This window comes from Haliotis asinina, chromosome 6 (assembly GCF_037392515.1).
Source record: "Haliotis asinina isolate JCU_RB_2024 chromosome 6, JCU_Hal_asi_v2, whole genome shotgun sequence".
Taxonomy (NCBI): domain Eukaryota; kingdom Metazoa; phylum Mollusca; class Gastropoda; order Lepetellida; family Haliotidae; genus Haliotis; species Haliotis asinina.
This window is the reverse complement of record NC_090285.1, coordinates 61,056,704-61,077,736: the sequence shown is the minus strand read 5'-3', so window position 1 is coordinate 61,077,736 and position 21,033 is coordinate 61,056,704. Positions and strand designations below refer to the sequence as shown.

Genomic DNA, 21,033 nt, shown 5'->3' with positions numbered 1-21,033 from the left:
AAGTACCCGAGCTACTTGCCTTATTGTTGGAAAACCAACGATGCAGGGTCCAACTCGGGATTTAAACATCATGCTCCAACATCTCACAAGTGATGTGTATGAGCCACCTAGACCAGACCTCATTTGAACTGCTGACTCAAAAGACACTGTTTCTGCTTGCCTTGGCTACAGCGGCACAAATGTCAGAAATTCATGCTCTAGTCTTCAGTCGCATGAGATTTGATTCAAATCATGAAGAGACAGTACATCTTGGACGCCACAAGTTTCCGTTAGGGGGGAAATATCAGATGTATTTGACAGCCAGCAGAATCCAACACGGCTTGACCCACTGCCGTTTCATCAGATTCTGTAAGCAATTAAACATGAGTCAGGATAAGGAAAAATATGTTATTTTCTGAATAAAATTGGTATTTTATATTTATCCTGACTCATGACGTAAACCCACCCAGCCGCCCCTCTCAGGCACACTGAATTCTTATTTTCTTGTGTCATGCGATTTTATTAGGAGACAATGACAAGCATGGGACGTCTGTGACCTTTTTGGCGGGAAAGGGAGACTTCCGGTCGGTGGACGGGTGGGTGTATTTTACTTCCGCTTCTTTTAGAAGAGAACTTCAATGGATTCCAGGTGTTCCACTACCTTCGCAAGGAGGAGGAGATAAGCAGTTAAGCATGAGTCAGGATAAGTGTAAAATATCAATTTTAGTCAGAAAATTACATTATTAGTTTAGGAACATAACTGACATATGATTCATTTATCAGATCAATCACATTTATAATGCCTTAAAACACTTATTATATTTCAAACGACCATTTATCATCAACAGGATTAGAGTTATAAACTATTTTTCACAATATTATTGTAAAAAATGAAACGATTTTCAGACACATGCTACAGCGGTCCACATCAGAGTTCTTACTAAGAAAATTAAAAATGTTTCCAGGAAACAGTTAAAGAAATCAAATAATCTGAAGCATAAAATCAACAACAGTACTCATAAAAGTTGTCAAACAAACATTATAACTTACTATTTCTGTCTCTTTTTGTATGATTGTGTAATGTAATTCAAGTGACATCTCAGCTTTCATCGCTCTCAACTTGACGCTCTGACACGATGTTTCATGCTGAAATATATGCAGTAAACTTTCTTGTCACAGGTCATAACCTAGCATGATATGTCCTTTAAGTTCCATAATACACATATAGGTGGTGATTTTTTGTGTAACATGTTCAGAATAGCATGATTTTACTTTCGAAATATTTCACACATTTACACATCACTAAAGCGATAAGCTATGAGAGTTAAAATCAAACTATCTTTGCAAGCGCTACAGTCAGGTGTTGGCAATAACTGGTACATGGCAATAACTGGTCACTGCTGAGTAATATTCTTTTTATGAGTGGCTTGGTACATTTGAAATGCAGTCATCATAATTTGTAGTCTTGATAGAAACTATACTAACACAGAATTAAATAGAGGAAGTTTCAATTGATGAAACTGATTACACTACTTGCCAGGTGTTGTGAAATAGTACTATTTTATTCTAATTCTAGTTGTGGATTCATAGATGGTCTGAACAGAAAAGATGAAACCTTTAACCTGTGGATTGACTGTTTTGTTGAAATTGAGCTGATTAATGTCACAAGCAGTTCAAACCAGTGTTACAATTAACAATGATAATGGGATACTTGTTTCACTTTCTTCATAATTATAAGAATACATTACAAGACTGTATTCTTGCATTTAATGTAGACAGTTTATTATGGCTTTAAATAGTAGCATGCTGTTTTATGTATATAAAAAATCACACTGATTTTTTGTTTTTGCTTTGTTTTTAGGCCTAAGTTATCTTTAAATTGCAGTTCTTCATTTAAACACTAATTGGTCCACATAGCCAGTAAATTGAGTCATTCAGGTTAAAACTGTAGCATGGCAGGTCGGTACGCTCACACTGTGGAATTATCAGTCGTCCAGAATAGTGGAAAAAACATACATTCATGTCATAAAATCATACACACATGCATTCATGTCACTAAAACGACTAACCCCGAATAACACTGTTTCGCCTCACCTTTGATGTTGTGGCTGAATAAGGTTGGTTCATAATAAATGTAGACAGGTAATACAACTTCTGCTCAACAATTGGGCCTTAATTGGGCTCATAAAGTATGTGCCATGTTGTGGATGTTATAGTTGTGTGTTTACTGGTTATTTACTGACTGCCAACAGAAAAATAAATCTGGAATATTATTGAATGTGACAGTAAACAATCAAACAAACAAAACATCTAGTAAAACCCAAACATGTTTCCTTTCCTCCAGTCTACCAGCTACTCAGAAAACAACTTCTTCAACTCATTAGAAGCCAAAAACCACAAGAACCAGGAGCACAACAAGCAGCCATCCAGCGAGGCCAGCAACGGCCCCAAACACAACTCTCTCATTGACCTGAGCAGTGACCAGGAGGGAGACTCCTTCTTTGACGACCCTGTACCTGCAGCTGGAGGCTATACCTTATCCAACAGGTAGCATTATGTGGCACTACAACATAGCATGGTTTCACTGGTGTAGGGCTAACATTGTACAGAAAGGAAACATCTCATTCATAATAGATGTTGTTTTGTGGACAAATGTTGTTTTAAGTAAAAAGTCTGTCTTCTCTGTATATCCATTTCTAGTAAAAACTAAGTAAATTAAGATGACTGTCATTGCCTTATAAAATATTAATAATTAACATCGTAGTCATTTTCATGTTAAGTTTTTCAATAACAAAGACATGGGTAATGCTTTCTTTGACATGGTCTTTAGAACAAAAGCTTTTTGACAGTTTAAATTCTATGACTAATGATGATACATGTTTTCTGTTGTTTCTTTGTAGGAACAGAAATAAAACGTGTTCATCCACTTATTCATATTTTTAATCGATATTTAAACAAATCAGTTCACAAGTCAAACTGATATGCCTAACTTGCAGTGATAAATATTTGCAATGTTCCAAGTATAAATGATAAAAACTGATTCTGTCAATACTGCTATTTGCTCATCAAGATTAATTATTGATGAATGCTACCCAGTTCCCTATTGTTTTCCACATTTATACCCTTCTCCTGTTCTCTACGCCTCCATTTGATAGCCCTGCATGGAAACCTTATTGCAAGTTATTACCTTTGTACTCTTGGGGCTCCTTTCAAGAAGCAACCTTTACAATGGTTAACCTTTACTCTCATTCTCTGGCATTGCACTAAGGTTACCTTTGTGACTTACAATCACCTTAGTACTTTGTGAAAGGAGACCAACAGAATGTTGAACAAAATGGTCATTACATTTATATGACACTGTTGGTGCTTTTACACACATGACTTCATATGTGATGTTCTCTTTTCACGACATTATGCAGATAGTTAGATAATGAAAACACTGATAAAACTGGATGGGAGACGAGGTTGCTTTGCAGACTTGTGTTCCTTTGTCATCTTTGAATCCTATGATTCAAATCCTAATGTGATGCGGAATCCAACTCTCTCATTCAGTAGTTGAACTGTGGTATTGTGATACAGATGGACCTGCTATATATGGCTTGGACTGGTTAATCTTAAGAGGGTGTGGTTGTTACCAGCTTCAGTGAGGCGATTTATGATTGTTTTGCTGTGCTGTACATGGCTCACTTCCTTTCTGCTATCACTTCATCTTCAGAAATTCTTTTCTAGAGTAAACTTTAAATCCTGGATCCTTAGTAACCTTTCCTCTTTGTCAGGAGTTGTCAGAGTGTGAAGTGTCTCATTTTTCTATATAATTATCCAGGTGGTGTATTGCAGAATAACACATGGATCAGGTTTCTTTACTTTGATATGTGTTGTTTTGCTGACTAGTAAAGAGGTCTGTAACAGGTTGTTAACTTGTACAGCAACTGTGTGATTATTGTAATCACAAGTTAAACAGAATGTAAGTCATTTCTGTCTCAGGACCATTCATCTCTATTTAGTGTTAACAAATACCATACCTTCAAACTTGTCCAAATCTGAATTACAGTTAAGTGACTAATCCAAGAGATGGTATACTTTAACTTACAGCTGCATGTTTATGCAATTTTTATATCAAAATGTCCTGAAAGCCAACACAACCTTTAAATGTTGCAGATGTAAAACACACTAACAGCTATCTTTTCTTCACATTTAACATTAATATTCACTTTCTTACTGTGAATTAATCAAACTAAATTCCACTATTCATTGAACATGTGAAGTATAATTAGATATCCCTTAATGTAAGTAAAACTACGTATAAACTCAGTTATAGTTTCACAGTTATTGCCATAGTCGACATGACAGGCAGCATGCCTAAAGAAAATTACAACGCACAGAGTGTCATATTTGTCTGAAAACTATCCCCACCTCTCTCCTTCCAGTGATCTTGTGGTGCTTACATCTTCTAAATGGCCTGGTTTTGTTTGCATAAAACTCCTACAACTAAAATTACTTGTGATAATGCCTAGCATGAACAGATAGCCTTACATTTCTTACTCCGTACATGATTGTTATACTTTGGTAATTGAATCGTCACTATTTGATACAGTACAGCTGCTAGTTGTGATAATACTGGTCCATACAAGACACCTTCCCTCCACCCATCCCACATCCCTGTACAGGAAGCTGCCTTGCATGAAGCCATGTCTCACCCCACTGTCAGCAATATATTTCTCATATGTTGAAACAGTAATCAAAGCAGTTCAAAATGATTCAGGTTGTAAAATAATTTGCCAAAGTATTGCTAGATAAGGTTCATCCTGCAACAAGATCATGCCTGTTAACTTGCATATATCTTGTCTGTTTAGGTCATTCATGTTATTTGAGATGTGTAATTGAGATTACTCCTACTTTACTGCAAGAAAGAGGATTTTTTATTGTCTTGACATAATAATCTTATCCATTCATTCATGTCTGGTGTATTGCAAGATTTCTGGAACAGCTATCACCCTTGGTTGCACATTGCTTCTTCATCTGTTTATTCACAACACTCTAACCAAACTCTCCGTATCAGCATGTCATTTCATCACTGTTGTTTTCCATTTGCCATTCATCAATTTGTTTATCACCACAACAGAAATGTTAGTCCCTCGTCTCATAACCGACGCAGTAGTTCGCCTGGGCGGACATCCCAGATTCCTGTGTATATCGCGGGTACCAGGAGGTTAGTGGAGGATGTACCACCTACCTAACAACATGTTAGAACAGCCTGCTGCATCAGTCACTGTTTTGTTTACTTCATTCATGTGCTTTTATTTCACTGTTCAGTTTCACAGCTTGCTGAATTGGCCTGATGTTTGGTTTGGTTACTAACAGAGTTTTTAGATTTTGTGTTTTATGTTGGGTTTGAAGTCAGTTAACAATAGAGTAAGATTTATTTTATCCAAGATTTTGTCTTGAGAGTTTGAAAACAGATAGAAGAATCACTTTTTCCATGGCTTAAAAAGTTACATTATGGGGACATGAGAGAATTGATAGTAGAGCTTATGCACGATGCTTTTATTAAAATATTGTTATAGGCTTTACTTTAATAGTTAGGAATGTAGTTTAGCTTAACTTGAAAATATTAGTTGCAAACATCTTATGATAAAATCCGTTTCTCAGTACACATTTATTGCTGGGCCGGGTTTGAGGTGCTGTGCTTTGTTGACTTACCCTGGCTGCATAAGATGTAGTTGAATCACTGCTTCAGATAGGCCTAGATGTGAGGCATGCTGCATCCTTGATGTAGTCCATGCAGATCTGCAGAAATACAGATCTCAGGAATACATACATAGGGAAATGATTTTGTTTGAAATAATGTCTTGAAATAATGTCATGTATGTGTGCAAGTTTTCTTGGGTGGGTGTGAAGGGGGATGAGTGATGTTGTTAGTGGGGAATGGGGGCAGAATCCCAGATAACTCACATTATATTACCAGTCCTTGTGGATTTCATCCAAGTTGTAAACTTGTGAGAATTGCATCATTTTTGGATTTTCTACATCCAGCTGACATGTTGCAGACGTTTAGTGGTTTGTCCATAATAAAAAACAATGTTAGGCTTCGATTATGGGTGAAATATGCCCTATACTTGTTTCTCTAACTATCTTCTAGAAAGTAAGTGACTTTCATACGTCATTGCAATAAATCAAGAAAGTTGATGCTTGGTATTGGATCTATTCCAGATCTAAATCTATTCTTTCATGGATATTTTTTTTCCTAAAAATTACTAACATGCATTAACATAATCACCTTTTTGGACATGTTTGAATGTTTGTTTTTCCTTTGTTAATTATTGTTAAGTAACTAATCTTATAAAACTAATGCATTCTTGATCATTGACATTCTAGAAATTTCAGTTGTAATACCATGTTTATTCTCTCCTGGAATGTAGATTATAGAATAACATTTTCTTTGCATGGGATTCCTGATGTAATTAACCTAGTATGAGAGCATAGGCCATAACGTTCATAAGTAGTGTGTAGTAAAATGAAATTTCAAATCTGAAATAATGCTATTCCAACTGTCTCCCACTTGATCCTTCAGTGAGGAAAAAGACAAGAAGCTGACCCCTAATGGAGGAACAGCACAGAAGCCTGGCACTGGCAACATGAGCTCCTTGCAGGGTCTGCCTTCACTCACCCCAGAAAAGGCGCCACCAGCCAAATCTCATGGTTAGTAAGAATGGTTTTGTTAATAACGTGTTTGTCAGTAATGAAGATGATTCCAAGATTCACAGAGAATTTGAATGTCTCTGTTAATTTCAAAATTGATATCAACCTTTAGTTTAGGCCAGGATTCAGTTCATTAAATGGGGATACTGTACAAAGTTACTTTTCTAGTGTTCCCTGTGAAATGTCTGGGATATTATTAATACTCCCCACCCTGAAGTGTGAGGAGGACAAATGTTTTATATATAGGGGAAACCTGGTTGTTATGGAATTATGACCTTTCTCATGCATTTCTTGACTTACTGCTGGGTCAGTATTTTTTCAAAAACTGATATAGATGGGGAAGCCAAATGTGGTATGTATTCTCAGGACACAAGTGCCTTGATCAGTTTGGAAATGAAAACCATGTTACAATTCTTTACAGAGTCGTGGCCCTTGTCGTTCTTTTCTTGGCTTTGTGCATGGTGTCCTCAGTGGGAACAGATTTTCCCTCAAGAATTTAAATATTGCCATTTATAGGAAGATTATAAAGTTGACAAAATAGGCACAGAACACTGTGGTAGGGGACATGTTGACCATGTTGTCTTGTCACCATCAAAATCATTTCAGCAAACAGAGTTCATTGTTCTTAGTAAGCAAGATTGTTAGGGGTGATGTCTTACTCAACGTTATGCTGTTGTTACTAATTGGGGATATTTGTTTATTTCCATTTCAGGAAATAGTTCTGTCAATGCTAGTTCAGATCAAAATCTGCGATCACTTGACAAGAGGATGGTTGACATGGGATTCGGGGGTGAGGAACATTTTTCTTATTTGTTTCACATGAATGTTGTGCAAATCAACACAGACATCCGGATATGTAGTAAGATCCAAAAATTCCTTGGGACAATAAGTTGTACTCTTCATTTCACTAGTTTGAAGATAGCCCTGATTAAATGAAATAGAACTGTTAACTAAGTTTATATTATCTGTGTGCTATGTCCAGTTCTGTCTCATAGAATATTGTCCCCCGCCACAACGCTGAACAGGGGACTGTATTCAGCAGCATCTGTACGTACATACTTACGCCTGGATTATTGTTAATGCGATATCACATGAATTATGGTTCCCGATGTCTTCAAATTTGGTGACAGCCTACATTGTTGGCATTACACAAACACCTGTTGATTTGGGTGACCTTGACGTTATTTTCAAGGTTACCGGGACTCTTGGACCACTTTTCAAACTCTTGTTAACATGATCTCATGAACTGTTGAACCCAATGTCTTCAAATTCAACAGTTTAAGTAAACTTAGTCTCCATGTATTTCGTTACACTCCTCCACTGAGTCTAACAAAACCTAGTAAAAGATCGTGTCAGGTAACCCTTGAGCAACGAATGGCCATCCAATCAAACGCGAGAGACAACGGCATTCAGACAACGGCAACTATTTAGGAATCGGAGGGACTTTCAAAATATTCAAGTCACTAACAGATCTCTCCACAAACAAAAATCTGCAAATTACACAGTTATTTGACCTGCAGTAAATACGCATTGGGGTTTCTGTTGACATGGTTATCATTAGCTAATATTTCCGCAAGATAACATCCTTGAATATTGCCAAAAACACAATTTTCAGCGAATGTTTACTCACCGTTGTCATGGTTGTATGTATGCCGTGTGCATCACCCGGAAACGAGTGTGCACTAAACAGCATTTGGAATCGTTTGGGTAGGAACCTTTTCAAGATAAAAAGTTCAGAAGGTCAGTCTAAGTAAACTTATCATCAGTACTTTTTGTTACACTCCAACACTGAGTCTAACAAAACCTTATGGGAGGTCGCGTCAGGTAACCTTTGAGATTGACCAATCAGAACACAACTTACCAAATCACGAAAGTGAACATTCGTACATCCCTTATGAGCTTTATATCTCGAAAAGGTTTGAAATCTATTTAACCATCTCGGATTTGATTGGACTGTCATTGGCTGCTCAAAGGTTACCTGATGCGACCTTCTACTAGGTTTTGTTAGACTTAGTGGCGGAATACACTGAGACGAAGTTTACTTAGACTGTTCAAAAGGTATGTGCTAATGTGCACTTTCGAGATTTGGTAAGCTGTGTTCTGATCGGTTAGTCTCAAAGGTTACCTGACACAACCTTCCATATGGTTTTGTTAGACTCAGCAGTGGAGGGTAACGAAAAGTACTGAGGATAAGTATATTTAGACTGCAAATTCAATGACAGCCTACGTTTGGGGATTACACAAACACCAGTTGATTTTGGTGATCTAGACCTTATCTTCAAGGTCACCATGACTCTTTGACCACTTTTCAAACTCTTGTTAACGCAATATCTCATGAACTGTTGTACCCAATGTCTTCAAATTTGGTGACAGTGCACATTTGGGGATTACACAGACATCTGTTGATTTGGGTGATCTTGATCTCTTTTGTCAATGTTGCAATGACACTGTTCACTTTTCAAACTTATGTTAGCACAATATCTCATGAACTGTTGTACCCAATGTCTTCAAATTGCTGACAGCCTACATTGGAGGATCACACAGATACCAGTTTATTTTGTTTACCTTGACCTTATCTTCAAGGTCATCCCAAATCCTTGACCATGTTTCAAACTCTTTTTAATGCGATATCTCATGAACTGTTGTACCTAATGTCTTCAAAGTTTGTGACATCCCACACTGGGGAATTATACAGATATCAGTTGATTTGGGTGACCTAGATCTTATTTTCAATGTGACCATGACACTTTGTTCACTTTTCAAACTTATGTTTCCATGATGTCTCATAAAACATTGCATTTAGCAATAATGCTAATTTTTGCTCCTAGAATTCAGTGTGATACTGTTTTCTTGTGTTACATTATAACCCTGACGGAATTGTACTTTCAAACCTGCTACTAAGCACTACGTGCACCTGTATAGGTCATTGCTCCAACTAGTATACTTGCATCGATCATTCATCAGTTTGTGATACCAAACACTAAGCAGGATATGAATATCATTTTGTGATCACTGACTTTGTGATTTCAGACAGTCAAGATGACTTTGAGTATGAAGACGACTTCCAAGATTCAGTGTAAGTAGTTTAGTTTGGGTGTTGTTTTAACTGGTCACAGTACTTATTCACAAGTGGGAATGAATGAAAGACAAATATTGCAGAACCAAAACTAGGTGATTTTATGAAAATTATCTGGAAAGTCCTAATGCAATTGTCTGTAGCAAAAGAGTACTTAAACATTTGCACTGACACTAAAAGAGAGGTGTTAGTGGACAACAGTCGTAGGCAGATCCTGTGTAATCCATGCTGAAGATTGGGGGGGGGGGGGGGGGGGGGGGGGGGGGGGGACATTTATAGACAGACCATGTGTCACATATGGTGAGGATTCACCCAACCAGCTAGTATTAGGGTATCCTTGTCGCACATTCAAGTAAGACTTGTGTCCCCGTCTAAGTTAATTAAGACTGTCCATGTGTTGCAGTCACAGCACCAGTGCCAAGAGTCCACGAGTCAAGTCAGATACTAAGTCTGTGAACGAGAATGGAGGTGGCAGCATTGCAGAGGAGATTGAGGAAGAAGACCTGGATGACTTCTCCATAGAGGGAGAGGATTTCCTGAAGAGTGACAAGAGTGAGGTGAGGTCATATTTGCCTGGCTTGACTGTTGTCAGTTGTTAAATGTATTAAGACAAAAGCAATAATATTATTAGTGCCTCATGCAGCTAACTTATTTTCATGTCACAATTGTGCTGTATATTTAATCAAATTATTTCATTTTGGTCTCTCGTAAACTGTTACATTCATAGCCGTGAACTGAAAATAGATCAGATGTTATCAAATATGAACAGGTTTTGACATACAGGACACTTCTACAATTGGTTGAATTTTCTGATGTGTCAGAACCATAGAGATCTGAGTTAGAATTGATCTTCAGTAACCCAAGCTTGTCATAAGAGGTGACTAGCAGGAGTCAGGCTTGCTGACTTGGTTGATTCATGTCATGGTACCCCAGTTGCGTAGATCTATGCTCATGCTGATCACTTGATTGTCTGATCCAGACGCGATTATTTCAAGACTGACACTGTGTAGCTGGAATATTGCTGAGTGCAGCGTAAAACTAAACTAACTCACTTACTCTGTTATGTAAGAGGTTGGAAGCTTAGTAATTATTGTGTCGGCTTGTCATTCAGAAAGTCAGGATGAATGAGGAAAATAAGTGAAGACCATTTCAGATAAACCCATTATAGTATTTTAAAGAATTATACGTAATGATTGTCTGTCCATGGTGTCTACACAGTTCAAGGTGTGAATAACTTCAAAAACAGATTAACACACCAGTTGTACATAGTTGCCATGTACAAAGATTTCACATGTTGATTGTTCCCATTTCAGTTCGATGACATGACCACAGACAGGAGTATATCACAGGCTGATGGAGGCTTCGACTATGCAGAAGAAGTGCATTTACCATAGCATTTTGGGTCACAAGCTGTACTTTGCCAACTGACTTTGGGAAAAGAGGATTGTGATATATGTGGATGACCAGAACATGCTTTAATATCAACAGCTAGCCAAACTGAAACATTCAGATGAATCTGTTGTCATATAGTGAGTGTCAGTGTGTTTGGGTCCACCACAAAACGGTTGAAATACTGAATAAAACTGTATAACAGCCCAGTCACTTAATTCGTCATAACTACTGTGAAACATCCTCTCACTATATGTATTTCATAAATTCTTCAGTATCTACATTTTGGGAAAAGTAACTCATGTCATCTTGCCAGATATTAAGTCAACACAGCTAATACTTTACTTGACCAGGGTTATGATTACACAATGCTTGACCAGGGTTGATTGATGTGTTTGGTGTAATTGATGATCACTGTTACCTGTAGTTAAATGAGACGAAGGTGTGAATCTCCACACAGAAACTAGGAGGCCAGTATGTGAGAATCTCACTTTCATGTAGCAAAGATTATATAAATCACTCCTCAGGGTTTTGGTTAATAGCAGATGATATGTATCTTATCTAGCAATGGATGTTATGTTTGTCCAGAAAACAAACACCATTTCTTTTCCTGTATTGATATAACTATTGACCTTTAAGAATCAGGTAATAGTATTGTTGTGACATGTGAGATACTCCAATTTGCTGTTCAGAGTCCCTTAGGCATAACTGTGGGTTTTTATTACAAATTCACCCATATCGGTTTTAGGTTTTTCAGCTCCATTGCCAATTGTAGGCTTTCCACCAAATTGGTAAATGTCTCTCACTCATAGAATTTGGCTTGTATGACAAAATGGCTGTATAATGACAGGTAGTATTACAATGGTACAGTAATGTAGGTTATCCTGGTGCCCCAAGATACTGATTTAAAGCAGTACAGTGACACATATTTTACAGAGATCTGTGTTAGTAGCTGTGAGGCCTATTGGTGTAATTAAAGAAGCATCACACCACAATGCATTTATGTACCACATGCCTGGAAGAGGTTTCTTATTTGAAAGTGGTTGAATTTTGTTTACTGTTCTCTGTATGATATTGTATTGTGCATTATATTCCCCAAGTTATTATTTGGACATGTCCTATGACAATGGTTACTATTTTCACATTTAATTCATGCAGTCAACATTTCCTATGACTATTGAATATTTGTTCTATGTAACAGATAATAAATAAGAGTTTGGCCTGACCAATTTTATTTCTTGTCTTACCGTTCCACCCGCTGTATTTTTTAAGAAAAAGAAAAAAAATATATAAATTTTCCCTGCTCAAAAAATAAAATCCTAATGTTTTTGTTGGTTAAAAATGTAAACTCACAAGAAAATACTTTTTGGGTTGTTGTTTTTTTCACCAATATTCACTTCATAAATTGCCAAGAGTAAAACACTTTGAGTATTTAGAAGGAATATTACTTTGATTTGAAATTTTATTTTTATTTTTTATTCCCACCTGCCTTTAGGTTTTCTGTTAAACAAGAAATGGAATTGGCATGGCCTATGTTCATTTGTAATTTATTTGGCTCTTATAGCTATAAATGATTTTTGATTAAACTGCGACTTAGTACATACAATGGCCACTATCTGCTTAATCTCCTATATTGAACCAGTAAACAAGCTGTACAGTTTGCAATGTGTTCCACATCCCAGGCCTGACTCTGTCAGGTGAAGCACAATACTTTTAAGCTGTGACCAGTGACCACGCTTTTTTTTTCTTGGTCTTCTCTCAATGCTTTTCATATAGCAGATCATGCTGACAACAGTAACAAAATATGTTGTCTGACATAATCTTGTGTCTAATTGTTAGGACTGTGCCAGTGGATGTGTTGACCAATGAAGCTGCAAAGCTAATGTATGTGATGCTATATTAGCTGATCGTAACTACATGTGTTATATAGTATGAATCATTAAGTCCATGTATTGTTGATATATGATCCCATGTTATGATTGACATGATGTTACCCACTGGAGCTTGTTAGACTTGGTAGAGATTATGGCATCCCTTTTATATCAGCTTTCACGACTAACGCGGTGTTCACACAACTCTGCAAAATGCAGAGGGTATAGGTGCATATTTGTATATTTGAGAAAATTGTTGATGATCAGTGTTTGAAGTTATGGTGAAGTTGTCATCACACCAAGCATAGTTGTTTTTACCCATGACAACAGATATTCTACGGAGTGTATTTGTTTTAAATTGAAAATCTACACAATTAGCAGAGGGGGATCATGTATATTGGTATGGTACTGTGGAACTTGTTAAGTCGATTACTATCCCCTCATTCATGTGTGAATGTGTATTTAAGAACCAGTCTTTGTTATTGTATCAGAGATACAGTCTATGTTTGTTGCTATGTTTAGATGTGTTGGTGTGTGTGTGTGTTGTTTGCATGTTTAGATACGAGAGAAAGACCTTCCTGTGAAGACGGGTTTGGCTTGCTCTGAGACATGTGATAATTTGCTGAATCAAGTAAGTTCTGTACCACTCTGTGGTTCACCATCCGTCCAAGAATGTTACACACTAGGCCCTAGACTTAAAGCTGACATTTTAAAATCGAATTAGTTGCCTTAAATTTAAGGATATAGTTACATTGGCATGTAGTGATATTTATGCCAAGTGCAAGTCTCATGAATGTGTGCATCTTCTATGCAATGAAGAAGTAGTAGTTGTGATACGAGTGCAAGGTTTTCTTCTTCACAGACAAGCAATAAAAAGTCTTTCTCCAGCCACAAGTGAGATATCAAGCTCCATATTTTATGAATGATTTTAAATAAACTGTAAATTGAACGGTACTGTTACAACTGGAAACAATTAAACTGGGGATTGTTACAGAGTACAATACTTTGTATAAATGCTGCTGTCTGTGTCTGACCCCACAAGGTCTGAGTGTGGGGTTTCTCTGCGTTTAGAAGAAGTTGAGTCTTGCAAAATTGCCGCAGCCTTCGTTGCAGGCCAGTCAGTGTGTAAGTTGATTCTTTGTCAGAATACTGTCCTCCATTTGGTGTAGGTAATGACGTACAATGAAGAATGAGAATATTGTACCACTTCTGTGTATGTCTGCTCTTCAGAAATGTACTGATGGAAAGAATTAGGAAAAGCACACAAAAATTGTAGGTGAGCATTTGTTGCCATGAAAATATTACCCCCTAAACAGATGAAAATACATTCACATGCAGCTAGATTTGGATTTCCCCAGGGAACGAAGAGTATATCATACTAACTACAACCGTTGACCAGCTGTTCCATTATTTCTTACCACCAGTGTTTTATGTTACAAAACAGAAAATTATTGCAGAAAATACGTGAGGTTGAATATACATTTGGTAGATTAATTTCAGCAGGAACAACTGGTTGGTTTCAGAGCTGGCAGTAATATTCTGTGATGATGTGTTGTAAGGGACTGTTCATAAGTTACGTCTTGGAGGAGGGGGAGAGAATGTTGACTTTTATGGAGTAGCATGTACAGTGGAAATGACACCCCCCAAAATTTATGTACAAAGCAAGTGAGTGAGCGCTCGGCAATATTCCAGCTATATGGCAGCAGTACAAAGCAAGTGGACCCCACCTCATGTACTAAATCAATGACACCCACTTATCCCCCACCCCCCTCCCTAATGTGAAAGCATACTTTAATATAATTCAGTATAAAATTGGTGACCCCCGTTCCTCCTCAGACCCTAATTGGTGAGCCACCACATACATTATGAATGCTTCCTAACACAATTGCAGTGTTGTTTTCCATCTCGAATAAATTGGTCACACATTCCATTCAGCTCAAGAATCATGTAGGAGTGACTTCAGGAAAAAAATTCACACTATTTCCATAACAGAAATATTTCTGTATTCATCATAAAATATCTACGTACACATATTTATTTTATGTACCATTAGCCTTGTAAAATGGCTGGTCACATATTACCTGCACGTACATTTAAGCATTTATGCAGGAAGTTATTATAAAAATAAACATTTTAAGATCACTTGTGCTGTGTTATTCATGTCAAATGCTGATTTCTCGGGCCATGCCATGACCTGCAGATCACCCCAGTTTTATACGCCTGATTTCTTTTAGGTTCTGTATACTATTGTACAAAGGGATTCCATCAAAACAGGGTTTTTTTAAAGCCGCTTTTAGAAATATTCCATCCTACTTCACATTTTGGGACCACATGTTTGTCTGATGACACGCTGTTTTATAACTTCCCGTCTGAACTACTGCAACTCACTGATCCACGGGGCCGAAGCAATGCAGCATCTCCAGAGGATTCAGAATATGCTGCACTAGTCATCACAAGGAGCAAAAAGGTCGCCCACATCACTCCAGTGCTCAGCAGTTTAAACTGGTTCCCTGTCAAGCAGCGTAATACACAACCTGATCCTCACCTTGACTTACAAAGCATGGTGCAGTGACTCTGCATTATTGTATATAACCTTCCTACAATAAGCAGAACGACCTTCTCACAATCCCACACACAAACAGGAAAGTAGGTGATAAAGCATTATCTGTGAAGGCTCCCACTTTGTGGAATCACCTGCCACAACAGATCAAGATTGCAGAGAACTGCACAACATTTTGTAGCCTTTTGAAAACTTCTCTTCAACGATGCCTACAACTCAAATTCTTAAAGTCGACATACTGATCAGAACCTATTTAAGCACCACTGAGCAGCAAAAGTTAGAAAGAAGGCGCTATACAAATCAATTATTATCCTCTGGCATGTAATACGGGGGATATAGTCAACGTCTCGACTGTCTGTCCGTCCGTCCGTAATGACTTGGTTTCCGGCGCATAACTCCAAAACCGTTCAACAATTGGCACATATATCAAACAGCACCTACCGTGGTGCCTTTCGCTGTTTCCACATTTTTGTCACTTTTATTTTTCTTAGTTTCTATGGGAATGATTTGAACTTCTCAAACATAAGCTAAAATGGTGCCTTTTGCTGTTAATAACTGTCATTTTTATTTTTCATAGCTTTCATGAAAAAGATTCGGACTTGATCTTAAAAAGGAGGGATTGGTCTCGTTTCCAGAGCACAACTCGAAAACCGTCCAATAATTTTCAACAAAACTTGGTTGATATATCAAATAGATCCCTAAGTGGTGCCTTTTGCTATTTCCAGATACTTGTCTTTTTTATTTTTCTTGGTTTCCATGGAAGTGATCCGAACGTTGTCTCTAAATGGTGGGGCGACCTTCGTTTCCGGAGCACAACTTGAAAAGCGATCAATATCTTTCTTTAAGACTTGGTAGATATATCAAACGGAACATAAAGTGGTGCCTTTAGCTATTTTCAGGTATTTGCCATTGCTGTTTTTCTTTGGTTTCCACGGAAATGAGTTCTCAAAAGGGATGGGTGACCTTGTTTACGGTGCATAACTCCAAAACCGTTCAATATCTTTCAACAACACTTTACAGCATATGTCATTTTTGGGTTAACACTTTCTTAGTTAAGTACAAATTCTAGTACTTTGTTTTTGGTTGAAGTCTGGTGGTTGGTTGGTGGTTGAGCTAGTCTGTCGTACAGACCCTGAAGTAAATATATCCAAAGCCCACACAAGTCTAGAAAATGTGGTAAGTCTAAATTTCCTTAGCTTCAGGGTCTGTACCAATCTGCTGAATCCATAGCCAGTACATGGCTAGTAATTCTCAGCTGATCACTAGGCTGTCACTGGTGTTTAGCATAAACTGAAAATGAAGAAAGTCTCGGGGTACCATTTCATTATGTTATTTTTTTTTCACAATGAACGTTTTTTTTTCAGAGACTAGTTGTTAGTCTAGTGGCTGAGCGGGCTAGGCGACTGACTTTTTATGCTGGCGATTAGGTGCCTGACTCTAAGGGTGCGGGTTCCAATCCTGGATGGGACTCAACCAAAAACAGTACTAGAATTTGTAGTTTCCTAAGAAAGTGTTATCCCAAATATGACACGTTACATTTGACCACTTTCTATATGCCGTTACGTAATCAGAACTTTGCAGGTATATGAGACAGATCCCAAAGTGGTGCCTTTTGCCATCAACAGATATATGGAATTTTTACTTTTCCCAGTTTCCATGTAAGCGTGTTGCACTTAGTCTAACAAGAGTCATCAGAAGATGACATATTCCCCGACCCCTACATGTTTGAAAGGACAAATCATTTGACAGTTACTTGATGTTTTTTCATCTCTCAAAAGTGAGAGTTGTATTTCGTTTTCGAAGCACAACTGGAAAACTTTTACATACTTTTCTGCAAAACTTCGCAAATATGTGAGGCAGACCCAAAAGTGGTGCCTTTAGCTACTTACAAATTTTTGGCATTTTCATTTTACCCGGTTTCCATGGAAATGATTCGAACTTAGTCTCAAAAAGGAGGGATGGGGTTCGTTTTCGGAGCACAACTAGAAAACTTCGAATCGTTTACCATGGAAACCGTGTAAATTAAAAAATGACAAAAATCTGCAAAATAACAAAATGCACCACTTTTGGGTCTGCCTCAAATATCTGCCAAGGTTTGCAGAAAGATATTAAGAAACCGAGAAAATAATAGATCACAAAAACCTGTAAATAGAAAGGGGCATGCCGAGGGATTAAATATGGAGAGGTAGAATTTTGTTACTGGAGCACTCATCAAAGACCAAGGGTTGAGCTGGTGCCTTTCACTACTTAGACATTATTGTCATAGGATAAGCACTTTAATATGGTTCCCTTTACTATTTTATGCAGGTTTACTTTTAAAATGTGTTTGAGGGAAAGGAACGATTCTTTAATCGGGTTGTGTCATATCTATTTCCATTGTATACTGTAACCATTAAGTTACTAGTATCATTTACATATTTACTACGTTTGACATAGATTATAACCCTTTGTCAAATGAACTGTTCTTACACCAATGCGACAATGGCACTCCAAGTATCCTACTCCCACGCATTGAATGCCGGTAACATGAACAGCAAGATGGAAAACTAAGTGATTATATTTTGAATATTTTGAATATTTTGGCGTGATCCTCTTCTGTGCTGTGGTGGCCGCTGTTACGTAATCCTGCAGTAATTGTGCACTTCTCCACCACTTCATTGTCCTTTCGTCTGTCATCCCTCAATATCTGACACTGTCAACCATAGACTCCTAGTTGTGGCAAATCATGCTTTTACGCTTCATTACCTGAGCAAATTCTTGCTTTTCATGGGTTTTGTTTGTTTGTCCTTTTTTTTTTGTCTCATCAGATGCCTCTGCAAGCACATTTAAGTACCAGCGAGAACACTGCAGATGTTATATCCTGGCTCTGATAGTGTTGTGTGTATTGTGACTCTAAAACAGTAACACTATGGCAGTGGCTTCTTTTTCCTGCAATAAATAATTTCACATTGTAAGCTCTTTCAGGTGAATGTTGAGTGGTATAATATTTCAAATTAGTTAGCTGATGGTGTTGTCAGGCTGGGCATCCATCAGACATGCCATGTTCACTTGCTGATGATTGGAATGGCATGCAAATGAATACCCAGCCTTATAGTCAAACAAGTGATATTGCACCTGAATATGTTTGTGGGTTCGTGTCAGACTCTGACGTTTTTCACAATTCCTCCTTCTTTTCACACAATTTCTTCATTCTAATGCTTTCAACAATTCACCCCAAAATGACCACATCATATTTTCTATTAATTTGGTATGGATGTCAGTAACACGTTTCTTTTTACTTGCAGAGTATATCTTGGGATATCATGGATTCGCAATCGCAAATGTCCCAAATTCAGCCAGAAATGACCAAGTAATTTTTTGGTATTAATCTGTTATGAATGTCGGCGACGCATTTCTTATTTTTTGCAGAGTTAGTTCCAGGGATATAATGGATTCGCAATCATCCCACAATGCACAGTATAAACGATCAAATGAAGACAGCCAGTGTCTGGGAACTTCATAAAAAATTCAAGGACTCTGCCAATCTCCCATGAGCAGCCTCGCTAATATGTCCAGGTTGTCAACTCACATCTTAACAAATCTCCACTGTAAAGGGGCATCTGCTTTCGAAGATGTCTCAATGTCTCATTGAGAGCTGGACTGTATCAGGTATCCCAGAACAAATATGCAGAAGTACTCCAACATCTTGGAAGGTGCTCAGATCTGTTATCAACTACGGAAGCAGTTCATCAGAGAGATGATGTCTGCTCAAGACCAGTTCGCTCACCACTGGCGAAGATTTGGTGTTTTTTCTCTAAGAATAGATGGGCTTGAGCGCAGACAAGCTTTCCTGCGGAAGCAACCTGCAGAAGAAAGACTGACAGATTCTGATGACATGGTCTTGTTGTCGGTGTGAATGAGCGATGACACACCAGCTGCTACAGCTACATCACCAGCTGCTACAGCTTCTTCAGATGCAAAAGAAGTGCCTGCTGATAGTGAAGATTTGATTGAGGTTGTTATACCCCCATCATCATCTTTGTATTGTGACAGCAAGTTAATCGCCAGAGCTGTCTTCAGTTTCTTCTTCCCTTGTTTGAAACTAGCGATACAACTTCATTTTCATTTGCTTTTTCATTACAGAAAGCCGTAGGGACTCAAATATCATGGTAGATATATCAATCAGAAATTAAATAGGAGCCTTTCGCTACTTACAGGATTTTGTGATTTACTAGTATTATCTTCTCGGTTTCCATGGAAACAGTTTTGACTTTGTCAAATGATTTGTCTTTTGATGACTTGTCTTTTCAAATATGCAAGGACTCTTGTTGTTATTATTAGTAAATCCCACTTCGAATATATTCGATCAACAACTTTACAATGATTTAATGAACATTTTACAGATTTTAATGATTCTAGTTTAGGAAACATACAGTGCCAAGTTTGATCAAGATCTAGGTCTTAGGTCTAGAATAACCATTATAACTGTTGTACAGCTTAAGCTGAGGTCCTCACTAAAGACACTAGTGAGCATTGCTCACAATTTTAGCTCTTGTTTCAATGGGCCTGGCCTTAAAAAATGGTGCTGACAAAGGCTGTTCAGGGTAACATAATTGAGAATGAAACCATCATTTCCGCTAAACTGAGAGGGAATAAGTGTCATAGTGGAATGACAACAGGTACAATCGCACTGCTAGTTAATATTTATTCCAAGGATATGACCTTCAACCTTGCCCTACTTCAAGGATAACTGAAAGTGAGCAAGCAGTCAGCTTATATGCATGGTTGCATACAAGTAATCATTCCTCAAGAGATGCTTGCAGTAGGAATACCATGTCACACTGCCTTTCTACTAAATGTACTGTACTGGGTATTGTGTTGTCTGGTCATATTTTTCTTAGCTATTACTTTGGATTTTGATAACTGGCATTATATATTAACACTTCAGTCATGAAGTACTAGACAGTACATGTTAAATCCAATCACCAAACGATTTCACTTGTATTTCCAGATAACCACCTGAAGTTAAAGTCTCAAAGATAATGCTGAGGCCATTACTTGGCTTAGGTTTTTAAGTCTGCAAGTTATCATGTCTGGCTTTGTCCCAATGTCAAATGCATGGCCACATTAATTTATGTGTAGTATAAAACACTACATCCTCATTATCGGAGTTCGGATCATATTAAATTTACTGCATACACTCACAGAAACATCTCACATCTTGCACAGGTCTTACTTAACCTTTACACTACAATGTCACATTTGCATAATATAGTTCAGCTCAGTCACTCATATTACCCTCCAACTACTGGTGTCATGACATATTTTTCTCTAAAAAGACATGCAACTTTTCTTTGCTATTCCAGCAGGGAAGACATCACCTCTGCCTTCAAGATTTTGTACTTATATCATGATGTGTGAGTGTTTCCTCAGATTGACATGGATACAACACACATGGCCAGTCCTCATTTCATGCACAA

The 21,033-nt window shown here is 37.7% G+C and overlaps 1 protein-coding gene across 3 annotated transcripts in view; it reads left to right on the top strand.

The window, feature by feature from the left end:
- Positions 1-12,429, top strand: part of LOC137286223 (centrosomal protein 43-like) — a 32,820-nt gene extending 20,391 nt beyond the window's left edge. For 2 of the 3 annotated variants that reach the window (XM_067817948.1, XM_067817947.1), the window contains 7 exons: positions 2,324-2,526; positions 5,102-5,188; positions 6,551-6,678; positions 7,391-7,468; positions 9,709-9,754; positions 10,158-10,311; positions 11,068-12,429. In XM_067817948.1, coding sequence (XP_067674049.1) covers positions 2,324-2,526; positions 5,102-5,188; positions 6,551-6,678; positions 7,391-7,468; positions 9,709-9,754; positions 10,158-10,311; positions 11,068-11,148 — 777 coding nt within the window. In that variant the 3' untranslated portion in view covers positions 11,149-12,429. The remainder of the gene's footprint in view (positions 1-2,323; positions 2,527-5,101; positions 5,189-6,550; positions 6,679-7,390; positions 7,469-9,708; positions 9,755-10,157; positions 10,312-11,067) is intronic. The other variant, XM_067817949.1, reaches the window with a different exon arrangement.
- The last annotated feature ends 8,604 nt before the right edge of the window (positions 12,430-21,033 follow it).